At 39.9% G+C, this 26,429-nt stretch overlaps 1 protein-coding gene across 11 annotated transcripts in view; it reads left to right on the top strand.

The window, feature by feature from the left end:
• Window positions 1-26,429, top strand: part of si:ch211-200p22.4 (phosphatidylinositol-binding clathrin assembly protein) — a 162,823-nt gene that overhangs the window by 63,058 nt on the left and 73,336 nt on the right. For all 11 annotated transcript variants that reach the window (XM_041195488.1, XM_041195491.1, XM_041195493.1 and 8 more), the window contains exons 3-9: window positions 8,401-8,476; window positions 8,638-8,740; window positions 10,230-10,323; window positions 12,257-12,368; window positions 21,133-21,239; window positions 21,393-21,434; window positions 25,929-26,014. In XM_041195488.1, coding sequence (XP_041051422.1) covers window positions 8,401-8,476; window positions 8,638-8,740; window positions 10,230-10,323; window positions 12,257-12,368; window positions 21,133-21,239; window positions 21,393-21,434; window positions 25,929-26,014 — 620 coding nt within the window. The remainder of the gene's footprint in view (window positions 1-8,400; window positions 8,477-8,637; window positions 8,741-10,229; window positions 10,324-12,256; window positions 12,369-21,132; window positions 21,240-21,392; window positions 21,435-25,928; window positions 26,015-26,429) is intronic.

Raw genomic sequence — 26,429 nt, forward strand, 5'->3', positions numbered from 1 at the left:
CATGGCTGCCCAGTCTTGATTTGCTAGATCTGTTTGAAATCTATCCAATTTGAAACAGTGGTATTGCCGCATCAAACAATGGAGGGTATCCTCAATGTGAACATTGTCTCCACAAGGTGATCGCTCCTTTTGATATTGTCATGGACAGATGCAGCAGGCAGGTTGGTGAGGATGAGGTCAAGCATGTTTTTCCCTCTTGTTGGTTCCCTCACCACCTGCGGAAAACCCAGTCAAGCGGCTGTGTCCTTTGGGACATAGGCCAGCCCGGTCTGTGGTGGTGCTCCCTACCCACTCTTGGTGATGGACATTGTAGTCCCCCATCCAGAGTACATTCAGCACCCTTTCCACCCTCCAATGTTTCCTCCAATTGGTGTTCAACACGGTGGAGTACTGATTCATCAGCTGGGTTAGGGGCAGTACGTGGTAATCAGCAGGAGGTTTCCCTGCCCATGTTCGACCTAATGCCATGAGACTTCGTAGGTTCCAGAGTCGATGTTGAGGACTCCCAGGGCAGCTCCCTCCCCACTGTATGTACCCAGGGATGGTGATGGTGGTGTCTGAATCATCGGTAAGGTACGAATCCGTGAGTCTGACTATGTCAGGCCATTTCTTGACTAGTCTGAGTGACAGCGCTCCCAATTTTGGGACAAGCCCCCAGATGTTAGGGGGACTTTGCAGGGTTATCAGAGCTGGGTCGTCGTTTCCGGTGCCTGGGTCACTGCTGGGTGGTTCGTCTAGTTTTATCCCTTTTGATTGACTTGTAGCGGCTTGGTACAATTGAGTGGCTTGCCAGACCATTTCTGAGGGCATTTGAGAGTCACTCACGTTACTGTGGATCTGGAGTCACATGTAGGCCAGGCCAGGTGAGGATGGCAGATTTCCTTTCCTAAGAAAATCAAATGGGTTTATATGACAATTGACAATTGGTTTCGTGGTCATCATTGAACTTTTAATTCCATATTTTTATTGAATTCAAATTCCACCATTTGCTGTGGCAGGATTCAAACCCAGATCCCCAGAGCATTACCAATCCCGTGACATTACAGTTACACCACCTGGATCTGGTGGGAAGTATTACATATATCAGAATAATAATTGAATGTAGAAAGTCTCTGTGTTATAGAAAAGGCATTTACTGACAGTATAATGATTTGAAAAAAATAAATTGAAGTACAATTCCTTTGGCACTGTGGCATTTGGCACAGACCTTGGTATATTTTACCACTGCATCATAATCAATTGAGCTGCGTGCCTTTTCATCCAGATATCAGCCATTCTAATTTTTTCCTCTATTTCTTTTCTTCCCATGCAACAAAATGTTATGAAGTATTCCATCTACCAACTCAACATGCACAACACCCCCTTTCAAGATAAAAACAGAAAATGCTGGAAAAACTCAGCAGGTCTAACAGCATCTGTGGAGAGAAACAAAAGAGTTAACGTTTTAAGTCCATATGACTCTTCTTCAGAGCCCCCTTAGACATTATGTTTCACATGATGAGCTTTTGGTCTTTGGTCTTGGATTGATTGAAGCAATCTACCACTGAACCAACCACTACTCCATGCAGAATGTAACCAAAACATTATTGATAGGGAAGCTTATGCACCTTTTGGAAAGTACAAGGCTAATCAAACGAACTGAATCTGCCTCCTGCAACAATGAATGCTGTATTGTATTCTCCGCAAGAAAGTTAATTGATTTACTGCCAACAGTTTTCCTGGAGACCAAAGACTGCATTTACACAAAGATGTTTTGGCTGCCTCATCTGATTTGGCTGAGACAGGAGTTAGAAATCCTTGGCTGTGTAAGATAAGCATTAGGTGGTTCTAGTGTTGTGATGGCGACAGTACTTTATCTCACCTTTCCATGCAATAGAAATCAATTATCAAGTCACCAGTTTTACATCTGAAATGGCTCAGCATAAATGTGTTTTCCCTCCCTTTCTGTCTCTTTCCCGCTCCCCAAAATAAGTGCATTTAAGATATAACCTAGTACTAAAGGAGTCACTTCAGGTCAGAACGGTTTGATTTTGTTAAACTGATCATTCCCAAAATTGGAACAATCCCTGATCCTCTGTATTGATCCCCAAAATATTCCATTATCTCTTATTGGGATTGTTTTTTTACCTTTTCTGAGGTTTGACTCTACATGGCTTCTATCATAATGAGTGTAGGCAACTTGTTGGAGTACATTCATCTTAGTTTCATAAATTTGTTATTTTGAGAGGCAAGACGAAACAAATTGAAGCCTGTTAACTACTAGTACAGCAAACAGTGATAGCAATTTAAAACCCAAGTCACACCAAGTTGCTTTCTTATTTGTGTGAAAGTAAAGTTAATAAGAATTCAGTGAAGCATGTTAAGTCCTGATTACTGCTCAAAGAAAATGCTAGTGTGGTACTCTTCTTGAAGGAGCACTTGATGCAGAATTATACCAGTTATAAAAACAAGCAAAATTTAGTACATTTGAAGTGTGCTTTTGATACGAAGATGAACCATCTCAGTTTTGAAACCACTGCTCTATCTTTGAACTCCGAGAGGGCTTCCATAACTTTTCCTCTCGTCCCTTGTCTGATCATTGAGCTGGGTAGAGAGCCATGCTTGTCCTAGGAACAGTGACAGTCTTTTGTCTAAATCCATGCTACATCTTCATAGATCATTGGAGATATTTAAGCACTCATAACTGGCAAAGTTGTTCCACTGTTCTGGGACAGCTCCTAAATTTGTCTATTTGTATTTCACATTGAGCTGCATTTTATACTGGTCTTAGTGGGATGTTTGCTGTGACTGTTCTGGTAAATGTGACCTTGAACAGTCAGTGGCAATTATGTTGGAAACTAAGGTTCACTAGGTCCAACTACTTGGAAGACCAGAATTCCTCAGTACATTGATTCCATCTGATTTGTTTTGGAATTGCCATCAGATGTGAGACCTACATTTCAGAAACTGGTAGCACAGCTGCTCAATGACAATGTGAAAGGATCTGTTCCATATTATGCTTCATATTTTTAAAATCATAAGCTTTCGATCTCCCAACTCAAGCACCTGGTGCACTTCTTAGTTTGACTGCTATTCATTCTGCTTTGGAAATGTCTTAGAAACTCTGGCAGATACTGCACTCTTTTTACATCATAGTGGATGGATGCGCTTGGTGTCTTACCCTTTTGGAATTCAAACCTATTTTTAATGGCTATAGGGATTAATACAGATTTGCTACAAGGAATGCCTCCAAGCTTTTACTTCACTCTTGCATATCCTACCTCAGAACTGCTAGCACTTCAATTCAAATCTTTAATGACAGAATTAAGACAGTTTTTTAAGTGAATTTGAACAGTGAATGGCGACTTAATGAATAGCCTTGTGTAGCATTAAGGCACACAGACCAATAAGTTTGTAACTTTAATCTGGGGTGTATGCTGAGTTTGCTGCTCTTGGCTGGGACATTGATAGAGGGGAAGTGATAATCGAATGATTACAGCATAGAAGGAGGCCGTTCAGGCCGACGGTCTTTGCCAGCTCTCTGCAGGAGTAACTGCTAGTCCCAGTTCCCCATCCAGTTCCAATAGCCCAGCAGTGCTTTTTTCTTCAGGTGCTATCTCTTCTGAAAGCCACAATTGATTCTTCCTCCACCACACTCTGCATTCCAAATCCTAATCACTTATTCATAAACAGGTTGCTAAGAAGAAAAAGGGGAAGCAATATAAAATAGGGTACAATTCTAAAGGGGGTGCAGGAGCAGAGGGACCTGGGGGTATAAGTGCACAAATCATTGACGGTGGCAAGGCACATTGAGAAAGCAGTTAATAGAGCACATAGGATTCTGGGCTTTATAAATAAGGACATAGGGTGCAAAAGCAAGAAAATTGCTAAACCTGTATCAAATGCTGGTTTGGCTTCAACTGGACTATTGTGTCCAATTCTAGGTACCACACTTCAGGAAGGATGTGAAGGTGTTGGAGAGGGTGCAGAAGAATTCATGAGAATGATTCATGGTTTGAGGAGCTTCAGTTACATAGCTAGATTGGAGAAGCTGGGGCTGTTCTCCCTGGAGAAGAGAAGAGTAAGAGGAGATTTGATAGAGGTGTTCAAGTTATGACAAGTCTGAAGAGAGTAGATCAGGAGAAATTTTTCCATTGAAAGGAGATTGAGAACCAGAAGATATCAATATAATGTGAATGTGAAAAGAAGCAAAGGCAGCCAGAGGGAAAAACGTTTTCATGCAGTCAGTGATTATGCTCTGGAATGCACTGCCCGGGAGTGTATTGCAGGCAGATTCAGTCGAGCTCTTCAAAAGTAAATTGGATAATTACCTGAAGAGAATATATTTGCAAGGCTATGGAGAAAAGGCAGGGGCATGGAATTAGGTGGGTTCCTCCAGCAGACAGCCAGCACGGACCAAAAGGCCAAGTTGCCTCCTGTGCTATAACCATTCTATGATTCATGTCACCATTGCTTCTTTTGCCAGTCACCATAAATCAGTGACCTCTGGTTTTCAACCATTCTGCCAACAGAAACAGTTTCTCCATACCTACTTTGCCTAGACCTCCTCATGATTTTTAAGACTTCCATAAAACTTCTCAACTTCTTGGGAAATCTCTCATTCCTGGGACCATACTATATTCTTTTTTGCATCTTCTCTAATCCCTTTACATCCTTTCTAAAGTAGGATGACCAGAGGTGAATCAGTAGGTGATTCAGCTCCACCAGTCTTTTCCATCAACTCCAACTCCATTTACCCACCTTGGTTCCATATTCCTTAGTATCTTTACCTTTGGTGTTGAAAATTTAAATTGTTCAAGCATGACAGGCTTTTGGGAGAATGAGTTCCTGATGAGCTGCACTTATCTAGGCTAGTGGAGAAGAGCCCATCATACTCCTGACTTGTGCCTTGTAGATGGTAGACAAGCTTTCAGGAGTCGGGAGGTGAGTTACTTGCTGCAGAATTCCCAGCCTCTGACCTGCTCTTGTAGCCATAGTATTTATATGGTTGGTCCAGTCCAGTTTCTGGTCGATAACTAAACCCCAGGATGTTGACAGTGGGGGATTTAGCGATGATAATGCCATTCAATATCAAGGAGAGATGGTTAGGTTCTCTCTTGTTGGAGATGGTCATTGCCCAGCACTTGTGTGGCGTGAATGTTACTTGCCACTCATGAGTCCAAGCCTGAATATTGTCAGGGTCTTGCTGCATATGAACATGGACTGCTTCAGTATCTGAGGAGTCGCAAATGGTGCTGAACATTGTGCAATCATCTGTGAACTCACACCTGGCCTTAATGATGGAAGGAAGGTCATGGATGAAGCAGCAGAAGATGGTTGGGCCTAGGACACTGCCCTGAGGAACTTCTGCAGCGATGCCCTGGGACTGAGATGATTGACCTCCAACAACCGCAATCATCTTCCTTTATGCTGAACATGATTCCAACCAGTGGAGAAATTTCCCCCGATTCCCATTGACTTCAATTTTGATGATGGAGAGTAGACTGATGGAGCTGTAGTTGGCCGGGTTGGATTTGTCCTGCTTTTTGTGGGCCATACGTACCTTAGCAATTTTCCACATTGCTAGGTAGATGCTAGCATTGTAGCCGAGTTGGGAGAGCTTGGCTAGCAGCATGGCTAGTTCTGAAGACTTGTGCCCCAATACAATTGCTGGAATGTTGTCAGGGCCCATAGCCATTCAGTATTCAGTGCCTTCAGCTGTTTCTTGATATGTGGAGAGAGTTGAACTGGCTGAAGACTGGTACCTGTGATGCTGGAGACCTCAGGAGGAGGCCATCCTCTCATCCACTCAATACTTCTGGCTGAAGATAGCTGCAAATACTTCAGCCTTGTCTTTCGGGCTATTGTGCAGGGCTCCCCCAGGATTAAGGACAGGGATATTTGTGGAACCACCTCCTCCAGTTAATTGTTTCATTGTCCACCACCATTCATGACTGGATGTGACAGAACTGCAGAGCTTAGATCTGATCCGCTGGTTGTGGGATCGCTTAGCCCTGTCTATCACTTGCTGCTTAGAACGCAAGTAGTCCTGTGTTATAGCTTCACCAGGTTGACACCTCATTTTTGGGCATGCCCTCCTGCACTCTTCATTGAACCGGAGTTGATCCCCTAGCTTGATGGTAATGGTTTGGAATGGGGGATATGCCAGGCCATGAGGTTACAAATTGTGTTTGAGTACAATTCTGCTGCTGCTAATGGCCTACAGCACCTCATGGATGCCCAATTTTGATTTGCTAGATCTGTTTGAAATCTATCCCAATTAGCGTGGTCATAGTGCCAGATAACATGATGGACGGTATTCTCAAAGTGAAGGCAGGACTTCATCTCCACATGGACTGTGTGGTGGTCACTCCTACCGATACTGTCTTGTGGCAGGCAGGTTGGTGAAGATGAGGTCAAGTATGCCAAAGACCTAGTCTAGCAACTGTGTTCTTTAGGACTCGGCCAGTTCAGTCAGTAATGGTGCTATTGGCATTCTCTGCCCTTGCCATCCTCATTGCTTCCATCAAATGGTGTTCAACATGGATTCATCAGCTGTAACCAGCAGGAGGTTTCCCTGCCCATGTTTGGCCTGATGCCATAAGACTTGCATGGGGTCCAGAGTCAATGTTGAGGACTCCCTTCCAGTATATACTGGTGTATACCACCAGTTGACAGTAGTTTCATGATCACCGTTGGGCTAGCTTTTAACTCTAGGTTTATTAGTTGAATTTAAATTCCACCAGCTGCAGTAGGACTTGAACCCTGGTCCCCGGAGCATTAGCCTGGGCTCTGGATTACTATCCAGTGACATTACCACTATGCCACCACCACCCCTCCGGAACTGCCCAAAGCTGGGCATGGTACACCAAATGAGACCTGACCAATGCTCTATACAACTGAAGCATTACTTGTTCAATTTTGAATGTATATACCTTGTGATTAAAAACAAGCAATCCATTAATATTTATCCCTACTGTGTCTCCTACCTATCATCCAATTACCAATACATCATAAAGTTGCCTACAATTCTGCACATTGGCATTTTTGCTAATAATCTCTGCATGAAACTTTATCAAGAGCAAAGAATTATTGACACTAGTACAACTTGAGAATATGAAACATCCCATTGCATCATGTACTGAAGATATTTACAGTTAAAATTGCACTAACTGACAGCATATTGAATGCAGAAAGCAATTTCATGGCATCAACTCTTGATTACTGTCCAGTAGCTGCTGTTGGAATCTGCATGTACCAGACAAGATCAGTGTCAACTTTCATTGTTGTTTTTTCATAACATTGAGCTAACAGTGGGCTAATGATTTACTTTGTAAGCTTCAAAGTTTTCCACCAGGTAATTAAAGGATCAGTTTTCACATTCAAATAAAAGCACATTGATGCGTCACTCTCATGTATGTTTTCCATATCCACATTTTTTTTAAAGCTCAGTGTTTGCACCTAAATTATTAATTGTGAAGTTTTTAATCTAACAGTAGACACGGCACTGAACCTAATAAATCTGAATGTCTTCATTTAGCTGCCATTGAGCTCAGGAAGAAAAGAATGGCTGTATGGGAATATACATTTTTGGGTAGGGGGGTGGATTGGCAAAGGGGAAAAGTTGAGAGCTGTTAGAAGAGAAAAAATCTCTACTATTGGGAATGGTTGGAGACCTTTTTTCAGTTCTTGGAATGAGTGTTTTACTGGCAAGGCCAACATATTGCCCATCCCTAATTGCCCTTATGAAGATGGTGGGTGAGTTGTTGTCTTGAGCGGCTGTAATCCATGTGGTATAGGTATACCCAAAGAGCCACAGAGCTGTTATGGAGGGAGTTCCACTATTTTGATGCAGCAACAGTGAAGGAATGGTGCTAAAGTTTCAAGGCAGAATATGTGACTTGGGGGGAAACTTGAAGGTGGTGGTGTTCCCTGCATCTGCTGCCCTCAAGGATGTAAATACTTTAGGGCGGATGTAGAAAAGATTTATGAGAATTATTCCAGTGAGGAGAAATTTTGATTATGTGGATAGATTGGAGACACTTGGGTTGTTCTCCTTCGATAAGAGAAGTTTGACATTGATATTGTATTGATGGGATTTTTGTAACTCGTGTGGATCTGTTGGGTACAACCTAAAATCTTGAGAACGCTAAATGAATAAGTTAATGTTTGATAATATCAATGCATTTTTTTTAACCAGGTGCTCAAAAATTAGCTTTTCACTTAGTATTATTATATTTCATGCATCCTTGGGATTAATATATCTCTCTGCATGGTGTTCAACGCCAGAAATTCTATGGGTAAAAAGCTGGTTGGTAAATAGAGTATGCTTTCAAAACGTGCATTGGATCTAATAACTTTGGTATTGATACTGACATTGTACCAAATTTCAGTTTCTAACTAATGACCTCTTTCTTGCAGCGTTTCATCCAGTATTTGGCTTCAAGAAACACATTGTTCAACTTGAATAACTTTTTGGATAAAAGTGCCATGCAAGGTAAGTTGTATTTGTAAGAGTTCAGAGTATTTTGGTATAGCCAATATATATGAATTATTAAAGTCTGTTTTCCTCACCCCACCCCAATTTTAAATTGACCATATAAACTTAAAAATGTGTGTTATTGTCAGTGACCATAACGTTCTCTTCCATCCTTGTAGGATATGACATGTCTACTTTCATCAGACGATATAGCAGATATCTTAATGAAAAGGCACTCTCCTACAGACTAATGGCAGTTGACTTCACCAAAATGAAAAGAGGGTATGTCTGTTAAGTAGTTTTTGGGCAGGTAGATGAATATCATGGATGGGGTGGTATTGATGCAATATTTGATAGTGTAGGATTGAATCCTATGAGTCATAGTTATATGGCAGTAATTAGCACATAGAAAATAATAATGAAGTTATATCTTTTGGATCTCTTTTGGGGCATCTGTGTGATTTCTGCATAGTTGATACCACCGCAAGACTCGTTATTTGAATGGTTTTACAAATTTCAAGAGATTGTCAGAAAAAAAGTTTTAAATAAAACTCATCTAAGGCAAATGCTTAGTCCTAATAAAGAAAAAAACAAAAATGCTGAAAATCTGAAGAGAAAATGCTGGAGTCTCTTAACAAATTAATCAACATCTGAAGTAGGAACAGATAAAGTAATGTTTGAGGTGTAAACTCATTTAGTTTTATTTTCTTCTGAATAGTCATTGACTTTTGCAGTCTGTTTAATAAAGTCCCATGCTTTTCATATCCCATATTTAATCTCTGCATGCAATTCCAAAGCAGGGAAAACTCTACCAAGTCAATGAATGGTAAATCTCTCAAAACTACAGTTTTATCAAGTTTCATTTTCAGCCAATCATCACTAAACTCATTTTTTTTTTTTGCAATGTGATTTCATTTGCACTATTTTTGCTGACCCAGCAGGGAACCTTATAAAAGCACTTATAACTAAATAATTTACACCATAATGATTAAAATTACTCTTTGTTGTCTCCATGATGTTGTTAATCGATGACATTTTCTCAAGTCTTTGCCCAGGGCCTGAAACATGAATTTCAGCATTTTGCTGCCCAGGTTTTATAACCTCTGCTTTGCTGAATATAGTTTCTCCCCCCCACCCCCCACCTTATTTTCTCCAATTTTAACTTTGTTTTTGCCTTTTACTTTATAAGTGACTTTTAAGTTCTTTTACTTCCTTTTAAATAGATTTTGCCATTGGTCTCTTATGCATTTTTATTGTGAAACACATAGCTTCTCAGCAATTTTTTTTTCGTTTACTAGAATACCTTCTTGTTAACATGTAATGTTTGCTTATAACTGCTTTATATATTTTTGAAGGAATTTTGATTTCCAGAGGGATGTTATGAAATTTGGAACTCTACCACTACAGTCTAGTTTTTATAGGAAAACACTCCTGGTGTTATATCCTCTGATTTACCGAGCAACATCATAGGACACTAGTTTTTGTAAATGTATGAAATGCCTGAACATTGTTAAGAATATATGATTTATTTATGATTTGTACAAATAGAAACATAGCATGTTCTGCTTTGCTTGACATGATAACCTTGTCAATGTATAGTTGATCTCACCCAAAACCAAAATTTAGGTTTTTCCATGCTCCATAGAGAGCAGCATTTTTTATTTCTGGTGACCTGCTTAACAGAGTGTATTCTCTTCAGTCAGATGATATGGGAGGAATCTTCAAATAATAACACTAACAAATAAATTATGCATTTTGTATGTTCTTGTAGGATGGATGGAGTAATGAGAACTATGAATACAGAGAAACTGCTTAAGACTCTGCCTCTAATACAGAATCAGCTTGATGCACTCTTGGATTTTGATGTATGTACAAGTTTTTTTTAATGTGCCCTGCCCAATGGCTCCTACTAAATTATTTTCATCAAGTATGCTATAAGATTTGTTGGGAATTGACCCATGTCTTTAAATTATTTGCTTTGTTATGGAAAGTTCTTTCTCAGTTGTGACAATATCTCATTTTAATTTAAAAAATGGCTTCCCCTTTCTAGATGCTTAATGCCTGGTTAAGACATAGGACTGTATTTAATGCTCTCTCTTGTGGTACGTTTGTGGCAGGTGTGGCATTTAATCAGATGGGAGGGTGGCAGGGGGACCCTGCCACTTCGCACGTCCACCCTGATAAAATCAGTGACTGGGCAGCCTTTCTGTCCCACTGCCAGTTGAAGCGCTTAAGTGGACAGTTAGTGCCCACTTAAAGGCCTCATCCTGCTGCCGACGTGGGGAGCACATCAAGCAAATCTATGCGAGGTGACTGTAGACTCCCATGGGCTGAGGGGCCTTCAAAGGCACTCAGTTGCCTGATAGAGGGACCCAGCATCGGGAAGTGGGGTGGGCCTGCTGAGAGCCGCCCCCTGCCCTTGCTGTCGACTCCCCTCACCCCTGCGACTTCTTCCCCACCCTGACCCAACCCCGCCATCACTCACCTGTAGTGTGGGATCCAGTAATCGTCCTTATGTTAAGATTTTTAAACATCATTTTATTCTGCGTCCAGATCATATTATTTCTGATCTGGAAATGTCAGCTGTGGAATGTAAGAAGATTTTAATGGCATTATACAAAAGTAGGTTTAGAGCACCTATGAATTCAGGAGGAACAGCACTCCATCTTTTGATTAGGCTTCTTTACAGCCTTCAGAACTCAACAATCGAATTCAACAACTTTTCAGACCATAAATTCTGCTGACGCCCCCCTCCCCCGCCCTATTTTGTTTCCTTTTCTTTGCATGTTTCTGTTTTTCTCTTGTGCCACTCTATGAAAACAAAAATAACTGCTCTAGGTGCATTTGCTTCTTTTCTTGCCCCATCTCCATTCCCTTTGGTTCTCTATGACTAACCATTCTGTCATTCAATCTCGTCTGTCTTCCACCCCATTACAGGCCTTCCTTTGTCCTTGTCCCAGCCACCCCTTGCTCAAAGCCTATTACATCTCTAACTTTTCCCGGTTCTGATGAAAGGTCATCGACCTGAAACATTAACTCTACTTCTCTCTCCACAGATGCTGCCTGACCTGAGTATTTCCAGCATTTTCTGTTTTTATTTCAGATTTCCAGCATCTGCAAAATTCTGCTTTTTGATACATGAAATGTATTGCTCTTGAGCTTGCACAGCTCCACCAAACCCTTCCATCAGTGATAGCATCAGTTACTTACAGAATAAAGCTCTATGTACTTTACTGTTAGTTCTGATGGACTGGTGTGACATTGCTCCTTCTCACACCAGCTTTATGATCTCCGTGTGTGAGGTTGGTAATTTAGTTCCACTTAATGCCCAGTTTTTTTTGAGCTTGTCCACTCAACTCCATGAATGACAACTTCCAACTGGACATCCTTGAATTTGGCATTCATATTTTTATTTGTGCTGTATTTTTACAATGTTTTAAAGGAATCTGTGTCTTGGAGCCACTATCAGCCTGACTTGTACTGAACCTTGGTGAAATATTTCTCACTTAGTTGTGACTTGACTGTAAATCAACTAACTGTACACTGATAATTTTGATAAGTTAAATTCCTGACATACTTCTAAATTTGAGTAGCAACAGCATAGCTGTTCCAGTCAGAGAGCTACTGCTTTGCAATTATCTTTTCCAGACACATTTAGTAGATTACTTCAGGCAATTTTGAGACTTTGATCTGCTTTATAGGCTGAAACCAAGGTTAGGTCTGAGATATGAACTTTTTAAACACAGCATGCCACTCTTTTTGTACATAATGCTTTAATGTTCCTGTCGTTGAATACAGGCAAATCCAAATGAACTAACTAATGGAGTAATAAATGCTGCCTTCATGCTACTGTTCAAAGATTCCATCAGGCTTTTTGCAGCCTACAATGAAGGGATTATCAACTTACTCGGTGAGCAATAAATCAAGTGGAGGTTTTGGCTTTGAACAAGGGTTTAAATGGAGAATTGTTACTAATACAATCTTATAGACCATAACTCTCAGTACAGTGAATCTTTCCTATATTAAGGTATTCCATGCAGACTGGCTTTGTTCAGTTTGTTCTTCATATATCTGTTGCAACTGGACAAGTCATGCAGACCTTTTTCTCCAAATGCAAAAAGTGGTAAAATCGTCCTCCTCGTGGGTAACCATTCAGTTGTAACTATCTTCAATTTGGCGTAACTAGGGACATTTTAAATGTCTTCATGATATATTCTTCAATGCCTTTCTAATTAAACATTTCTGGTGTTTCCTGATTGCTGTTCAATAACTTGTTGAAAAGGAAGTTCGTTCTTGCATAATACCCAGTTTAAGCTGTCTTAATTTGTGTCGCATTTCACCAGAGACCTGCATTTCAACTCCATTGTGCAGAATACGCCTGAGTTTTTGCAACACTTAGATCCTGAGCTTTTATTATATATTTTTTCTCTACTAAAGTCTGAATTGAGACATAAAATTGATATAATAGAAAATTCAATACAAAAAGAGATCATTCAGTTTATGGTATGAATTGTCTCTCTGGAGCTAAATGCTCTAACTCCATTATCCTGCTCTTTAGTTTTGCTTTTAACATTTTCCCCATGCCTGGCACCCTGTTAAATGTGACTAGCCTGGCATCATTAGTCAACTAGCCATTTTCAATTGTTTTTCCAGCCTCTCCCAGAAGCATAAAGGGGGAGTCTCTGGAGTGGTGGGAACGTCCTTAATAGAAAGTAGTGTTAAATCTCCCCCCCCCGCCACCGCATTCATTCCTGAACTTTGTATCACCGGTTCCCTGGAACGCTGACCACGGGCCTTGTGCTGTTAAATCTTCAGGCAGAGAAAAGTTCTAGTTAAGTCTGATCATCTTGGAAATGACTCAAATTATTTGTTTGCATTCAAAACATACACATTATATCATTCAATTTAATTGTCAATTTTTTATTTTGTAATGCCATTTCAGGCTGCACTTTTTCTGATATGGAACTAGGAATTTACAAGTTTGCAAACTATTAGCAAATGACTTCCTTAACTGTCCTTGGAATACCACAATTGGACTTATGGCCTTGAAAGGACATACTAGCTTAAATATAGCTGAATAGTGTGCATTACCTGGTGAAACCCCTAATGTTACAAAAAAATGCATCTGGCTTAATGAGTAGTACACACGAACATAAGAAATAGGAGCAGAAGTAGGCCATTCGGCCCCTCAAGCCTATCCACCATTCATAAAATCATGGCTGATCTGTTTCTGTTTCGAATTCCACATTCCCATATACCCCAGATAACCATTGATTCCCTTGCCTAACGAGAATCTATCTACCTCCACTTCAAAAATATTCAATGACCCCCGCTTCCAACACCTTCTGACGCAGAGTGTTCCAAAGTCACACAACCCTCTGAGAAAAAAATTCTCCTCATCTCTGTCCTAACAGGGCAAACCCTAATTTTAAAACATTGCCCCCTAGTTCTGGATTCACCCACAAGAAACATCCTTCCCACATCCACCTTGTCTGTATCGTTCAGGATCTTGTACACTTCAATCAAGTCACCCCTAAGTCTTCTAAACTCCAGTGGAAACAAGCCCCGTCTGTCCAACCTTCCATCATAATTCAACCCGCTCATTCCAGGTATCAATCTAAGAAACCTCTTCTGAACTGCCTCCAATGTATTTACATCCTTCTTTGAATAAGAAGACAAAACTACACACAATTTTTGAGATGTGATCTCACCAATGCCCTGTATAACTAAAGCATAACATCCTTACTTTTATGTGCAATTCCTCTTGTAATAAAGAATAGCTGCTTTAATTACTTGCTGCATCTACATACTAGCCTTTTGTGACTCATGCGCTAGATCACCTAGATCCCTCTGCAGCTTGGAATTCTGCAGCTGTCCTCCATTTAACTGATAATCTACTTTTTTATTCTTCCTGCCAAAGTGAACAATTTCACGTTTTCCCACATTATACTCCATCTGCCATGTTTTTGCCCGCTCACTCAACTTATCTATATCCATTTGCAACCTCCTTATGTCTTCTTCACAACATACTTTCATACCTATCTTTGTGTCATTTACAAATTTAGCTATCATGCCTTCACTCCCCTCATCTAAGTCATTGATATAAATTGTAAAAAGTTGAGGCTCCAGCACAGGCCGCCTGCGGGCTTCTCTTGTTACATCCTGCCAATTTGAAAAGGACCATTTATGCATACTATCTGTTTTCTGCCAGCTAATCAATCTTCTGTCCAAGCTAATATGTTACCCCCTACACTACGAGCTTTTAGTTTCCACAATAACCTTTGTTGTGGCACCTTATCAAATGCCTTCTGGAAATCCAAGTACAGCATGTCTACAGCCTTTATCCACAGCACATGTTACTCCTTTAAAGAACTCCAATAAATTGGTTAAACATGATTTCCCTTTCACAAAACCATGCTGACTCTTCATGATTATCTTGAGTTTCTCTAAGTGCCCGGCTATAACTTCCTTAATGATCAATTCTGACATCTCCCCCATGACAGATATCAAGCTAACTGGCCTAAAGTTTCCTGTCTGCTGTCTCCCTCCCTTCTTGAATAGAGGGGTTATATTTGCTACTTTCCAATATGATGGAACCTTTCCAGAATCTAGGCAATTTTGGAAAATTAACACCAACGCATCTGCTACCTAATTAGCCACCCCTTTTAAGACCCTAGGATGAAGTCCATCAGGTCCTGGAGTCTTGTCAGCCCACATCTCCATCAGTTTGCTTCACACTGCTTCCCGAGTGATTGTAATTTCACCAAGTTCCCCTCTCTCTTCCATCTCCTGATTTATAGCTATTACTGGAATTGTATCTTTAGTGAAGACAGAAGCGAAATATTTGTTCATTTCATTTCATTTTTATCTACTTTTAACACCCCATTGTCTCTAGAGGGCCAACACTCACTTTATTTTTTCCCTTTTTAAATACCTGTAGAAACTCTTGCTTCCTGATTTTACATTTCTAGCTACCTTCCTCCCATACTCCGATTTCTTGGTCCTGATTAACCTTTAGTCATTCTCTGCCTTTCTTTATATTCTGACCAATCATCTTTGCACAGTTATATGCTTTTACCTTAAGTTTGATGCTTTCTTTAACTACTTTAGTTAATTACAGATGGTGGGTCCTCCCTTTAGAATTTTTCTTTATAGTGGGAATATACTTATTCTGAGTATTCTGAAGTACCACCTTAAATTTTTGTCTTTGCTTCTCTATTGATCTATCCCCTAGTCTTGGATCCTAGTTCACTTCAGCCACCTCAGCTTTCATGCCCACATAGCTGTCCTTATTTAAGTTCAAAATACTAGTCTTCAACCTACCCTTCTCCCTTTCAAACTGAATGTAAAATTAAATCAAATTGTGGTTACTGCTACCTGGGGGTGCTCTGAGGTTGTTAATTAATCCTGTTACATTTCACAATTCCAAGTCTAACGTAACCTGCTCTCAGGTTGGTTCCAGAATGTGCTGCTCTAAGAAACTGTCTCGAAAGCATTCTATGAACTCCTCATTCAGGCTGCTATTGTCATTTGATTTTTCCAGTTTATAATGTAGATTAAAATCACCGATGATTATTGTCAACCCTTTACCACAAACACCCAATATTACTACTTGTCCTACATTGTGGTTACTGTTGGGGCACCTGCAGACCACTCCCACTAGTGACTTGTTTCCCCTACTATTCCTCGTCTCCACCCAAACTGATTCTACATGCTGATCTCCTCAACCAAGATCATCTCTAATGATTGCACCAATGCTTTCCTTGATCAACAGTGCTATCTCTCTACCTTTACCTTGATTCCAATTATTTTTGAATGTCATAAACCCCTCAATATTCAGGGCCCAACCCTTGTCATCCTGCAGCTATGTCTCCATAATGGCTTTCAGATCATATTTATTTACTTCAGTGTATGCTATCAATTAATTTACTTTGTTATGAATGTTACATGCATTCAGATACAGCCTTTAATTTTGGCTTTTTGTTATCTTTGTATCATCTAGTCTTGACTTTTGGTGTATTCTTAGGTTTTATCTCTCTGCCACTTCCTGCTACTCTATGACCCTCATTTCCCATATTACTATTATGGTCTCTTCCCCTAAATCAACATTTGATTTGCCACATGTACCCAAGCTTGATCCCTCGCCACCACCACACCACCCCCCACCCCAACTGTTTAGTTTAAAACCGTTTCTACTTCCTTATGCAATTCACAACAACACTCGTCTCAGCATGGTCCAGGCGTAGACCGTCGCACTGGTACAGCCCCCACTTTCCCCATTACTAGTGCCAGTGCCCCACAAATTGGAACCCACTTCTCCCAAACCAGTCTTTAAGCCACGCATTAATCTCTCGAATCTTATTTGCCCTGTGCCAATTTGCACATGGCTTGGGTAGTAACCCAGAGATGATTAATGATTCATAACCTTTGAGGTTGTGCTTCTTAATTTGGTACCTAGCTTCTCGTACTGACAGACTTGACTATGCAGAACCTTCTTCCTTGTCCTGCCTATGTTGTTGGTACCTACATGGACCACGATAACGTGATCCTCCACCTCCCACTGCAAGTTTCTCTGCAGCCCTGATCAGATGTCACCAACGCTGGCACCATGCAGGCAACATAGCCTTCTGGACACTCACTCTTCAATACAGAGGACAGTGTCTATCCCCCTCACTATACTGTCCCCGACTACATTACATTCCTGTTTGCTCTCCCAGCTTGTACAGCTTCCTGTTTCATGGTGCCATGGTCAGTCTGCTTACCCACCTTGCAGACCTCACTTTCGTCCGCACAGGCTCTGAGCACCTCAGACCTGTTTGACAATTGCAAAGTGTGAGGCTCCTCCACTACTCTTTGCTCTATCCAATTACCTGTCTCTCTCAGTCACGCCAACCTGTCCCTCATTGCTGACTAAAACAGATAACCCTGTCCTAAGAGGCGTGACTTACTTCTGATATTTTTCCCCCTCCCTTATGTTGCACAATGTCTGCAGTTCGGCTTCCTGGTCAATAATCATGATCCAGAATTCCTCTAGCTGCTTACACTTTCTGCAGATGTATTCGTATTGGATCACTTTGGCGTCCAAAAGCTCCCACGTTCCACGGCTGCAGCATAACACCTGTCCTGCCATTGGTACTTATGTCATTTAGTTAAATTAATTTGATTACTCACTTAATTAACTAAGAATAATTCCACACCTCTTTCCTCCGTGCACTGAACTCCCACATGAACCTAATTCGAAATTTACTCAGTCTCCATCTCACTCCGGTGCAATCACCTGTCGCCTCACACGCCCATACTGATGAATTACATGAGACTAGCTTGTAGCCATAAATATTCATTTATATTTGTCTGTCACCTATGTTACAACATGCTGAGAGATGGAAGGAAGGGGCTGTCTTGGTTTTAAATTTTGTAAGCTGGAAGACCTCATTTTTTGTTGGGGAGTGTACGCGAGGCAGGTTGGAGGTGTAAGCAGGGCAAAACATTGGAAACATGATGCAACATTTTTTATATCCATCATCTATTACCTTGCTCAAGTCACTAAAAAAAGTCATACCTTTAGTTCAGGAGGGAATGGAAAAGCAGAAAACAGGCTAGAGATAAACAAAAAGAGGATTTCTCCACAAGGATATACTTCAAGGGAGACAAGAATGGGAGGAGAGAAGGAGAGAAAGATAAAGGGAAGATGGAAGGAACAAAAACAGAAGAGCAGGAAGCAAGAAGCACAGAGGAGGAGGAGATCTGTACAGGTCAGGTTCCTGATTTGTGACTTAAAAGAGAATAGGCATTTCTTTCTATCCTGAGCAAGGGATCCTTAAGAAATTGGTGTGGCCCTCCATGAAGAAGAGGAATTTATAGTCCCCGATTATTTCTGATGACTAATTCTCTCCTTTGACGTGGAATGAGTGCAGTTGGTGAAAGATCGTGAAGAAAATATATTTTAAACTGGGAGAAATCTAATAGTTTTTTTTTTAACGTTTTAAAATAAATTCCAGGTGAACAGTGGCAGCATCTGCAGTTATGGAGAAGGATACCAGGGAGCAGGCATGCAGGGTGAATATCGAATGCACCTGTGCTGGGATGGGACTGGTTGCAGCCAAAAATGGGACAGTAGCCAGTGAAAATGGGTTGATAACCCATCAGAAAACTCCATTGCATGCACTAAAGAAGAGGGGAGAGGAATGAAAAAAAGGGAAATAAGGGGGCCAGTGGGCATGAGGATAAAAGAGAAGGGTGGTGGAGGGCAGGGGAGCATAGAAGCTCTGGTTGAAGAGTTTAGGAGAGGACTGGCAGACGGGAGAGAAGGATACAGTTGTATCTTTCAGTAGAAAGTGTGTTTTCTTTGAGGTGTTGCAAGCTCTGCTGGTTCTTGACCAAGTGGCTGTTCTTCAAAGCAAAGAACTCTTACAATTTTATTCTTACAATTTTTAAGAATGGCACTGAAAACCCTCATGATGAAGAAAATTGGACCACCCTGGCCAGCCGTAGTTTTGTTACTGAACCTCCCTTAAAAGTTAATGCATGCTGATATAAAACCAAAGGGAGTCTCTTTAAGTTTTTTTTCCAATTATGCAAGAAATTCCATACAACATGTAAAAATAGAAGAACTGCTCAGAACACTGAACAAAGGCAAAAAATAGAAGTGGGAAGCTCATTTATAATCGTATTTCAAAGGGGAAGAGATGGAAAATGAGATCACACTTAATCTTTCCCTGTAATGCGATTTACTGTAAGATTTTGACACTGGAGTTTTCAAGGGAGCATGCACTCTGTACCAAATTTGTTATATATTAAGATATTATGAAATGCATCAATTTTCTAGCAGTACCCTTTTAAGCTCTCCCCCTGCCCTCCCCTCAACTACTTGGACAATGTCCTACAAACATGGCCAACTCATTTTAACAGGAGCTGGGATCTTTCTCCAGATGTCTTAACCTAGAAAAATATTACCAAGTAAATGCTGATACATGCTGGTGAGCATTTTAAAGAGCACATCTCTTTGGTTTCATTCTCTGTTCCTGACCCAATGGAAATGGAGTTGATTTTGAATATATGTTATTTAGATGATTATGGGCAGGGCAACCAATAAAGGTGGAATTACTTTTCTCTCATGTCAACTTTGACAGCACCTTTCAAACCCACAAAGGACAAGGACAGCAGATGCATGGAAACAACACCACCAGCAACTTCCCTGCCAAGCCAAGCACCATCCTGATTTGGAACTATATCATTGTTCCTTCACTGTCACTGGGTCAAAATCCTGGAACTCCATTCTTAACAATACTGTTGGTGGACCTATACCACATGAACTGCAGTGGTTCTAGAAAGTGGATCACCACCGCCTTCTCGATAGCAATTAAGGATGGCCAGTTAATGCTGGCCTAGCCAGCGACATCCATACGCCATGAAAGAATTTTTTTTTAAAAAATCAACGTTTCCCATCTTTCTGAATTGCAGGTGGAGTACTTTAAATACTCCTTTAGATGTTCCTTGCCCTTTTAAGTTGTCTTATATGGTTTCTTATCTCCAGGTTCTGCTCAAAACCTTTGCTTCAGCTTTTGACCCCTTCTTTCCAATAGGAACCTTGATCCCTATATCAGTTTTGATTTTTTTTTTTTGAAGATACTTGATCCCTGTCAGTGAAAGGATTATTTAAATAATCCAACTTCCTAAATAACTATATAGCAGCCACTGACAACCAATGGCATGTCTTTTTAAAGCAGTATTGTCTCCAGCCACATCAACTATGTCCATATTTTAATTGTTATCAGATGTCCAGAGTTTCTTAATCAATGACTGAAATGTTGAATATGGCAGTCCTTGGGGTGAATGTGACAGGGTGATCATGTTTGGTATATTTCAGTAGTCTAGAACTCAATCTATGCCAAGTGGAGATGATCCTTCAGAATTTTTGCTTTGGCTTTTAGCTTATAGGAATTTGGTAATTCTTTAAAGCACAAAGTAAATGGAATTTTGAGTAGTCACCAAGCAGTTGAGTGTTGCACGTCTAGGAGGAAAAATATACTACTAGCAGTTGCACAAATGTATGCTGTGCTGTTATTAACGTTCTTATTTTGAGTAATCAGTTTACGCAAGGTGATTCAGTTAACCAGCTTGACAAAGAACAGCCATGTTAATTTGGCTCAAACCAGGTTCAGTTAAAGGCGTGTATCACTTTATAGTTGGGAGCAGGTAATGGGACAGTGTGATTCACCTCCAATATTTTTGGGACAAACTGAAGTACCTTGCAAGCTATATCAGTACTCTTGACTATCCCTGAAATATCTACAGAAAATTGATTAGCAATGGGACATGTAGTGTGTTGTGTATGTAAAAGCTATCAGGAAACGTAGAGAAATCGTTATCTCAAGTTTTAATCTGAAGAAGTTATAAAATTTGTATTTTTGGAATGCTTGTAGAAAAAAAACACATGCTCAAAGCTTTTTCTAACAATTTTGACAGAAACGTTGCAGATAATTAGGTGCATTTTATTTCCTGTTTTCATGCATTGCAATGGTTCTGACTGCAGCTGCTTTAAAAACAAATACAGTGGCAGGTATGAAACAAATGCATTTTCAAGAATTTAAATGAGGATTTTTTAAAAAGCTATTTTATGATGGTTCTGATTTTCAAAACTTATACTAAAGCTCTTGTGTTGATTACCTTTGCAGAGAAATACTTCGATATGAAGAAAAACCAGTGCAAGGAGGCCCTGGACATCTATAAAAAGTTTTTGGCTAGAATGACCAAGCTGTCTGAATTCCTCAAAACTGCAGAGGTGAATATGCATTTCTTGTCTGTAGTCCATTGCTCCCATCCCCACCCCACCTTTCCTGTATATGAAGCATTTCTGTAAGCATGCTACTCACTTTCCGTTTTTATTTACTTGCCACTGCATGAAGTAATGTGAACTTTTTCTTTGTTGACACAGCAAGTTGGAATTGATCAGGGTGACATTCCAGATCTTACTCAGGTCAGTGTACATATCATTTAGCTTTATCCATTTCCCAACTCCTGGGTTTTAAGTTTTCTTTTTCTACAGAGAGCATGAGTCTCTGTGTATACATGGTCTATACATGTATATTTTATGTGAACTCAGTTTTGTGCCTGTGTACAATGTATTGTATGAAGTAGTGCTAAAGTTTTGCCCTGTGACTTGAAGGGAAGCTGATCAATATATTCTAACGTTGAACTTTTTAATTTTCGTGATCTATATTCCAGATTTAACTTTCTGAACTCTGATTTAGAATGATTGTGAATGCAGTGTACTTTCATCTTGCTTCTTTGGGAGAGCTTGATGTTGTCTGTAGTGCCCAAAGAGCATTGAACTTGAACAAACATTCTACTTTTATACTCTTGTCTTGCCCTTCTTCTCAAATGCTAGATAACCAGAGTTATTGCCTCTCAGTTGGTATGCTTTTTGTTGCGTGTTGGAGTGCTACTTTTAAAGACCCCTCTCTTATACTTTCAGCCAATGTGTTGAATTGTTAGTTGAGTGAGAGTCAAATCCAAGTTGTGTTATTGCTAGAGTGTACAGGGGGTGCTGATTGAACAGAACATTAGACTGAAGAAAAATTCATATGAACTTGGGCAACAGATTGGCAATATAGATGGACTAAACACTAATGGGGATGAGTGTTATGTTCTTTTAGCACGGGACAACATCAGTTCCTTATCCATGAATCAAGTGCTGTGTCGATTCTTAAATCCAGGTAACGGGTTATGTACACAGGGCATGGGTCAATGGTTGGCAAAGTTTGCAATATAAATGTTTGTGGATTGTAGGAGGAAGGCCAAACTGAGGCAAATCAGGAGTTGCACAGTTTTAATGCCCTGGCATTGAAGGTGGGATAGGGGAGAGTGGGGATGAGTTTCGGTTTCCTGAGAGTTAAAAGTTGAGGTGCATTTTAAAAGTACACAAACTTCTGTGCTTGACATGGATTCTAAAATTTGAAGTGAGCATGACATGAGACTAAATCAACTGAAATTGCTTATGATTTTATTCATATACTTTATGGGTAATTGCGTTGTCTAAATGGAATGTGCTCCTGTACTGTGTCAAAGGGTGCCAGCTTCAAGTTGTGATAACATGAAACAGATTGGAGGTCAAGCTTCGCTAAATTTTAAGGAAAAATATTAACCATTGTTTCCCTTAAATAGCTAATTGGTAGTACTTCTTTGGAAGTATGTATACATTGGATGAAGGCAGAATCAGGTTCAACAATGATGGGTCTTGTGATGACCAGCTATTTGAATCACTTGATATCTAGGCAGTCCCATGAATGACCATACGGGCAAGATGCAAGAAGAACACAGCTGTCACCGTGAAACCATCCTGGCATCAGTAAACATCTACAAGAGGAGATAGTTTTCCTAGCTGTAATCATACGTGTTTCCTTTTTAAATGATAGTCTTCTTCAAAGTTGCATTGAAGGCAGGTAATTGCATCTGTGCTCCAAAACTGCATGCATTAGCACAGTCGCTGATAATGCATTCACTGTTTCTATTATATCTTTAGGCTGTAACTGCTTGCTGAACTCCTGATATTTTTCTTAAAATCTGATCCTGCTTCTGTGAAGGCAATGGGACTATTTCAATAATATGGGCCCTTATATTATTAGATCATCTGGGATGGGGGTTAAAAACTACCATTCAAGCATGCCAGTTATAAAATTTACTGATGCAGAATATAAATAAAAGTGGGATTGTTGGATACCTAAAACAACAGTGATTAGGCTTATCAAATACTATTTGCATGTTTCTGAATAACATTGATTGCAGTTATTTGCCTGTACCCAGCCTGCATGTCTCCAAAAGACACATGAGCATATTCTGGACCAGTTTCCAGATAAAATGGTGCTAGTTGCATCTGGAACACTGAAGTAGTTTGCATTAAGCTTTTGAATACACAAAAAAGCCTCAGTGGTAATTCCATGCCACCCACCAACCACTTCATTCCTTCAGCTGAATGAGGATTCAGCCTGTGTCCTATCACTGCTACAGACAAGTACATTTCTATTGCATTGTGACCAAAAGATTATTAAAGTATAGATCTGCTTTAAAGAACAATTCCACTAAACTTCCATTGATATATTTATTCATGCTTAACCTGCTCCCAAAGTACATGTAAATAAATTAAATCTCCCAGTTATAGTCAAAGATGCCAGCTGAAGGGCATAATAATTTTGTTTTCAAAATACCAATGATAGATATAAAGCATACCTTAGTGCTCTGAACAATTCCTTTTCATTGTTTCATATGAGAAGGTATGTGAATTTTTATTTTGCATTTTTTGTAGTGGCATGAATATGAAGGGAAGGGGAGGTTTTGGCAGATTTCTGACCAAAACATGCGTTCTAATTATATAGTAAATCACTAGTATGAAGCCTTGGGGCCACCTTTGAACTCAAATTTGACAATCTGAAAGTGAGTCCACTTCAGACATTGTGAAATGTTATTTTTGGATGTATTTGACGGACCCTGAGTAGACTATTCAGGCAATAATATGGTGATGTCTATTAATTTTCCAGTAGTAGTTAATCTCTTTTCTTCATTGAGCAGAGAAGCAAATCATTTTCTCCCAGATCTCTTACTAAGCTAGGTGTGCCACTACTTGTGGATGGCTCTCCTTTCTGTCAAGCTTCTTGGCTTCTGATCTATTTTTCTCCATGGTGGTGCAACTGACACTGGAGAATTAGCATATGGGATCCATAGCCTGTCATTTCCCCAAAGCTCAGCAATGGAAATGCAACTATTAGACTGACTTTTTCATTCAGACCATGAAATACCACACATTCTTGTGAGAATTATACATTAGATAGATGTTTTGAAATGTTTGTGCATGTATGAAGAACAGACTAAAGGTTGAGCTTCCAATGTTAAGATGGTTAAGTTGCAGTTCATCTTGATAAGCACACTTCCAGACTAAAATTTATTGTAAGGGTGACTAACAATTTACAAATCTTACATTGAAAAAGCAAGATGTGGAAGAAACGCTCAAATACAGCTTTGTAATTGTGCTGTCTTAAGCTTTAATTAGATAATGTACTGAGGATTAAACACAAAAATTAATCAGTTTAAATTTTGATTGGGAATTTTATTCATTGGGAGTGATGGAGAAGTAACTGGTGCATAGAGCCTCACCTTGTGGTTTATTGGAGAAATACAGTTTTCTTTGTTAACTTCATTTCTGCTACATTTGTTAGGTCTTCCTTTAATGCTGCTGGCCATTGTCCTTCAAAGAGAATTTTTCACCTTTATAATATGAAGTAACTATTTAGGAACAACAAATGGCAGAAATCCAATTTATCCAAGCTGCTAGAGACCCATATACTGCTAAAAACAATGGAAATGCAACATCCTTGAGAAAGTTCAACACCAGGCAATTCATTTTTGTTACAAAAAATTACTCATGAGATTCTAATATCTCCCAGTTGGTCACGTCACTAGTCTGGCACAGACTCCAAAACCACAGAAAAGCCCATAAGTTAACATGCTCTATAAAATTTTGAATGAACAATTAAATATTTATAAGCATTACATTATGTCCAAAAATGACCAAGCTTGACGAGTTTATGTTCAACAGCTCCAACTGTATACACCCCAATGTGGTTCCTTTGCTAACTGTTTTCCCAAAAACAATTAAGGACTGAAACAATCTTCTACAAGCCTTAATCTCCATGCCCTCTAAGGATTCATTTAAGGAAAGTCTGTTGAACTTCTTTTAATGTGACCATCAACTGCACTCATTGTGCACCTCTGTGAAAATTCTCTGGTGGAAAACTACAGACGGAAATCTTACCAAGTATCTTTAACTTTTTATTTGAACAGCCTGATCTTTGAAGTGAGCTTAAATGGACCAAATGACTGTGTTCTTCACATTGCCAGTACAAATAATGTATCATGGTGTTGACTTCTATGTGGCTGTCATTGGTGAAGTGGTGGTGCAGTGGTATTGTCACTGAACTATTAATCCAGAGACCTAGGGTAATGCTCTGGGGACCTGGGTTTGAATCCCGCCACAGCAGATGGTGAAATTTGAATTCAATAAAAAATCTGGAATTAAAAGTCTGATGATGACCATGAAACCATTGTCAATTGTCACAAAAACCAATCTGTTTCACTAATGTCCTGTATAGGGAAGGAAATCTGCCGTCCTTACCTAGTCTGCCCTACGTGTGACTCCAGACCCACAGATGTGTGGCTGACTCTTAAATGCCCTCTGAAATGGCCTAGCAAGCCACTCAGTTCCCAAGGGCCATTTGGGATGGGCAAAAAATGCTGGCCTAGCCAGCAATGGCCCCATCCCATGAACACATTTTTTTTAAAGAGCCCTGTGTTGTTGATTCAGCACAACCCTAGATGCTAACTTTATGAATGATGGACATATTGTGGGTTTTAATAAAATGGGGTTAGGTGCATTATACCACCAAAATTAATCATTTGATTTCTTAAATTATCACTACAGGCACCAAGCAGTCTGCTTGAAGCATTGGAACAGCATCTAGCTTCTCTAGAAGGAAAAAAGACAAAAGAATTCTCTGCAGCAAACAGGTGAGAATTGTTACAGCAATAGTTAATTGCTTTTAATTGGTGCCTTTAACCTAGCAAATCCTTCCAAGGAGCTTAAGAGCAGCACCAATTAAGAATAGTTTTGACACCAAGTCAAAAGCGGCAATATCAGTACAAATGAGCTTGGCCTAAATAGCCAAGTGGTTATGGTACTGGGTTTGTAACCCCAAGATCAAGAGTTCAAATCTCACAATGGCAAACTATGTAACTTCATCTGAAACAGATGGAAACGGGTTTGTACTCGAAAGAGTTAATTTAAAAGATTTAAAAGATTATCAAGTGTTCAAATCTCACAATGGCAAAACTATGAAACAATGTAACTTCATCTGAAACAGATGGAAACGTGTTTGTACTCGAAAGAGTTACATACTATTTGCTTGGCCTAAATAGCCAAGTG

Source organism: Carcharodon carcharias, chromosome 9 (assembly GCF_017639515.1).
Source record: "Carcharodon carcharias isolate sCarCar2 chromosome 9, sCarCar2.pri, whole genome shotgun sequence".
In the NCBI taxonomy this organism is placed as follows: Eukaryota; Metazoa; Chordata; class Chondrichthyes; order Lamniformes; family Lamnidae; genus Carcharodon; species Carcharodon carcharias.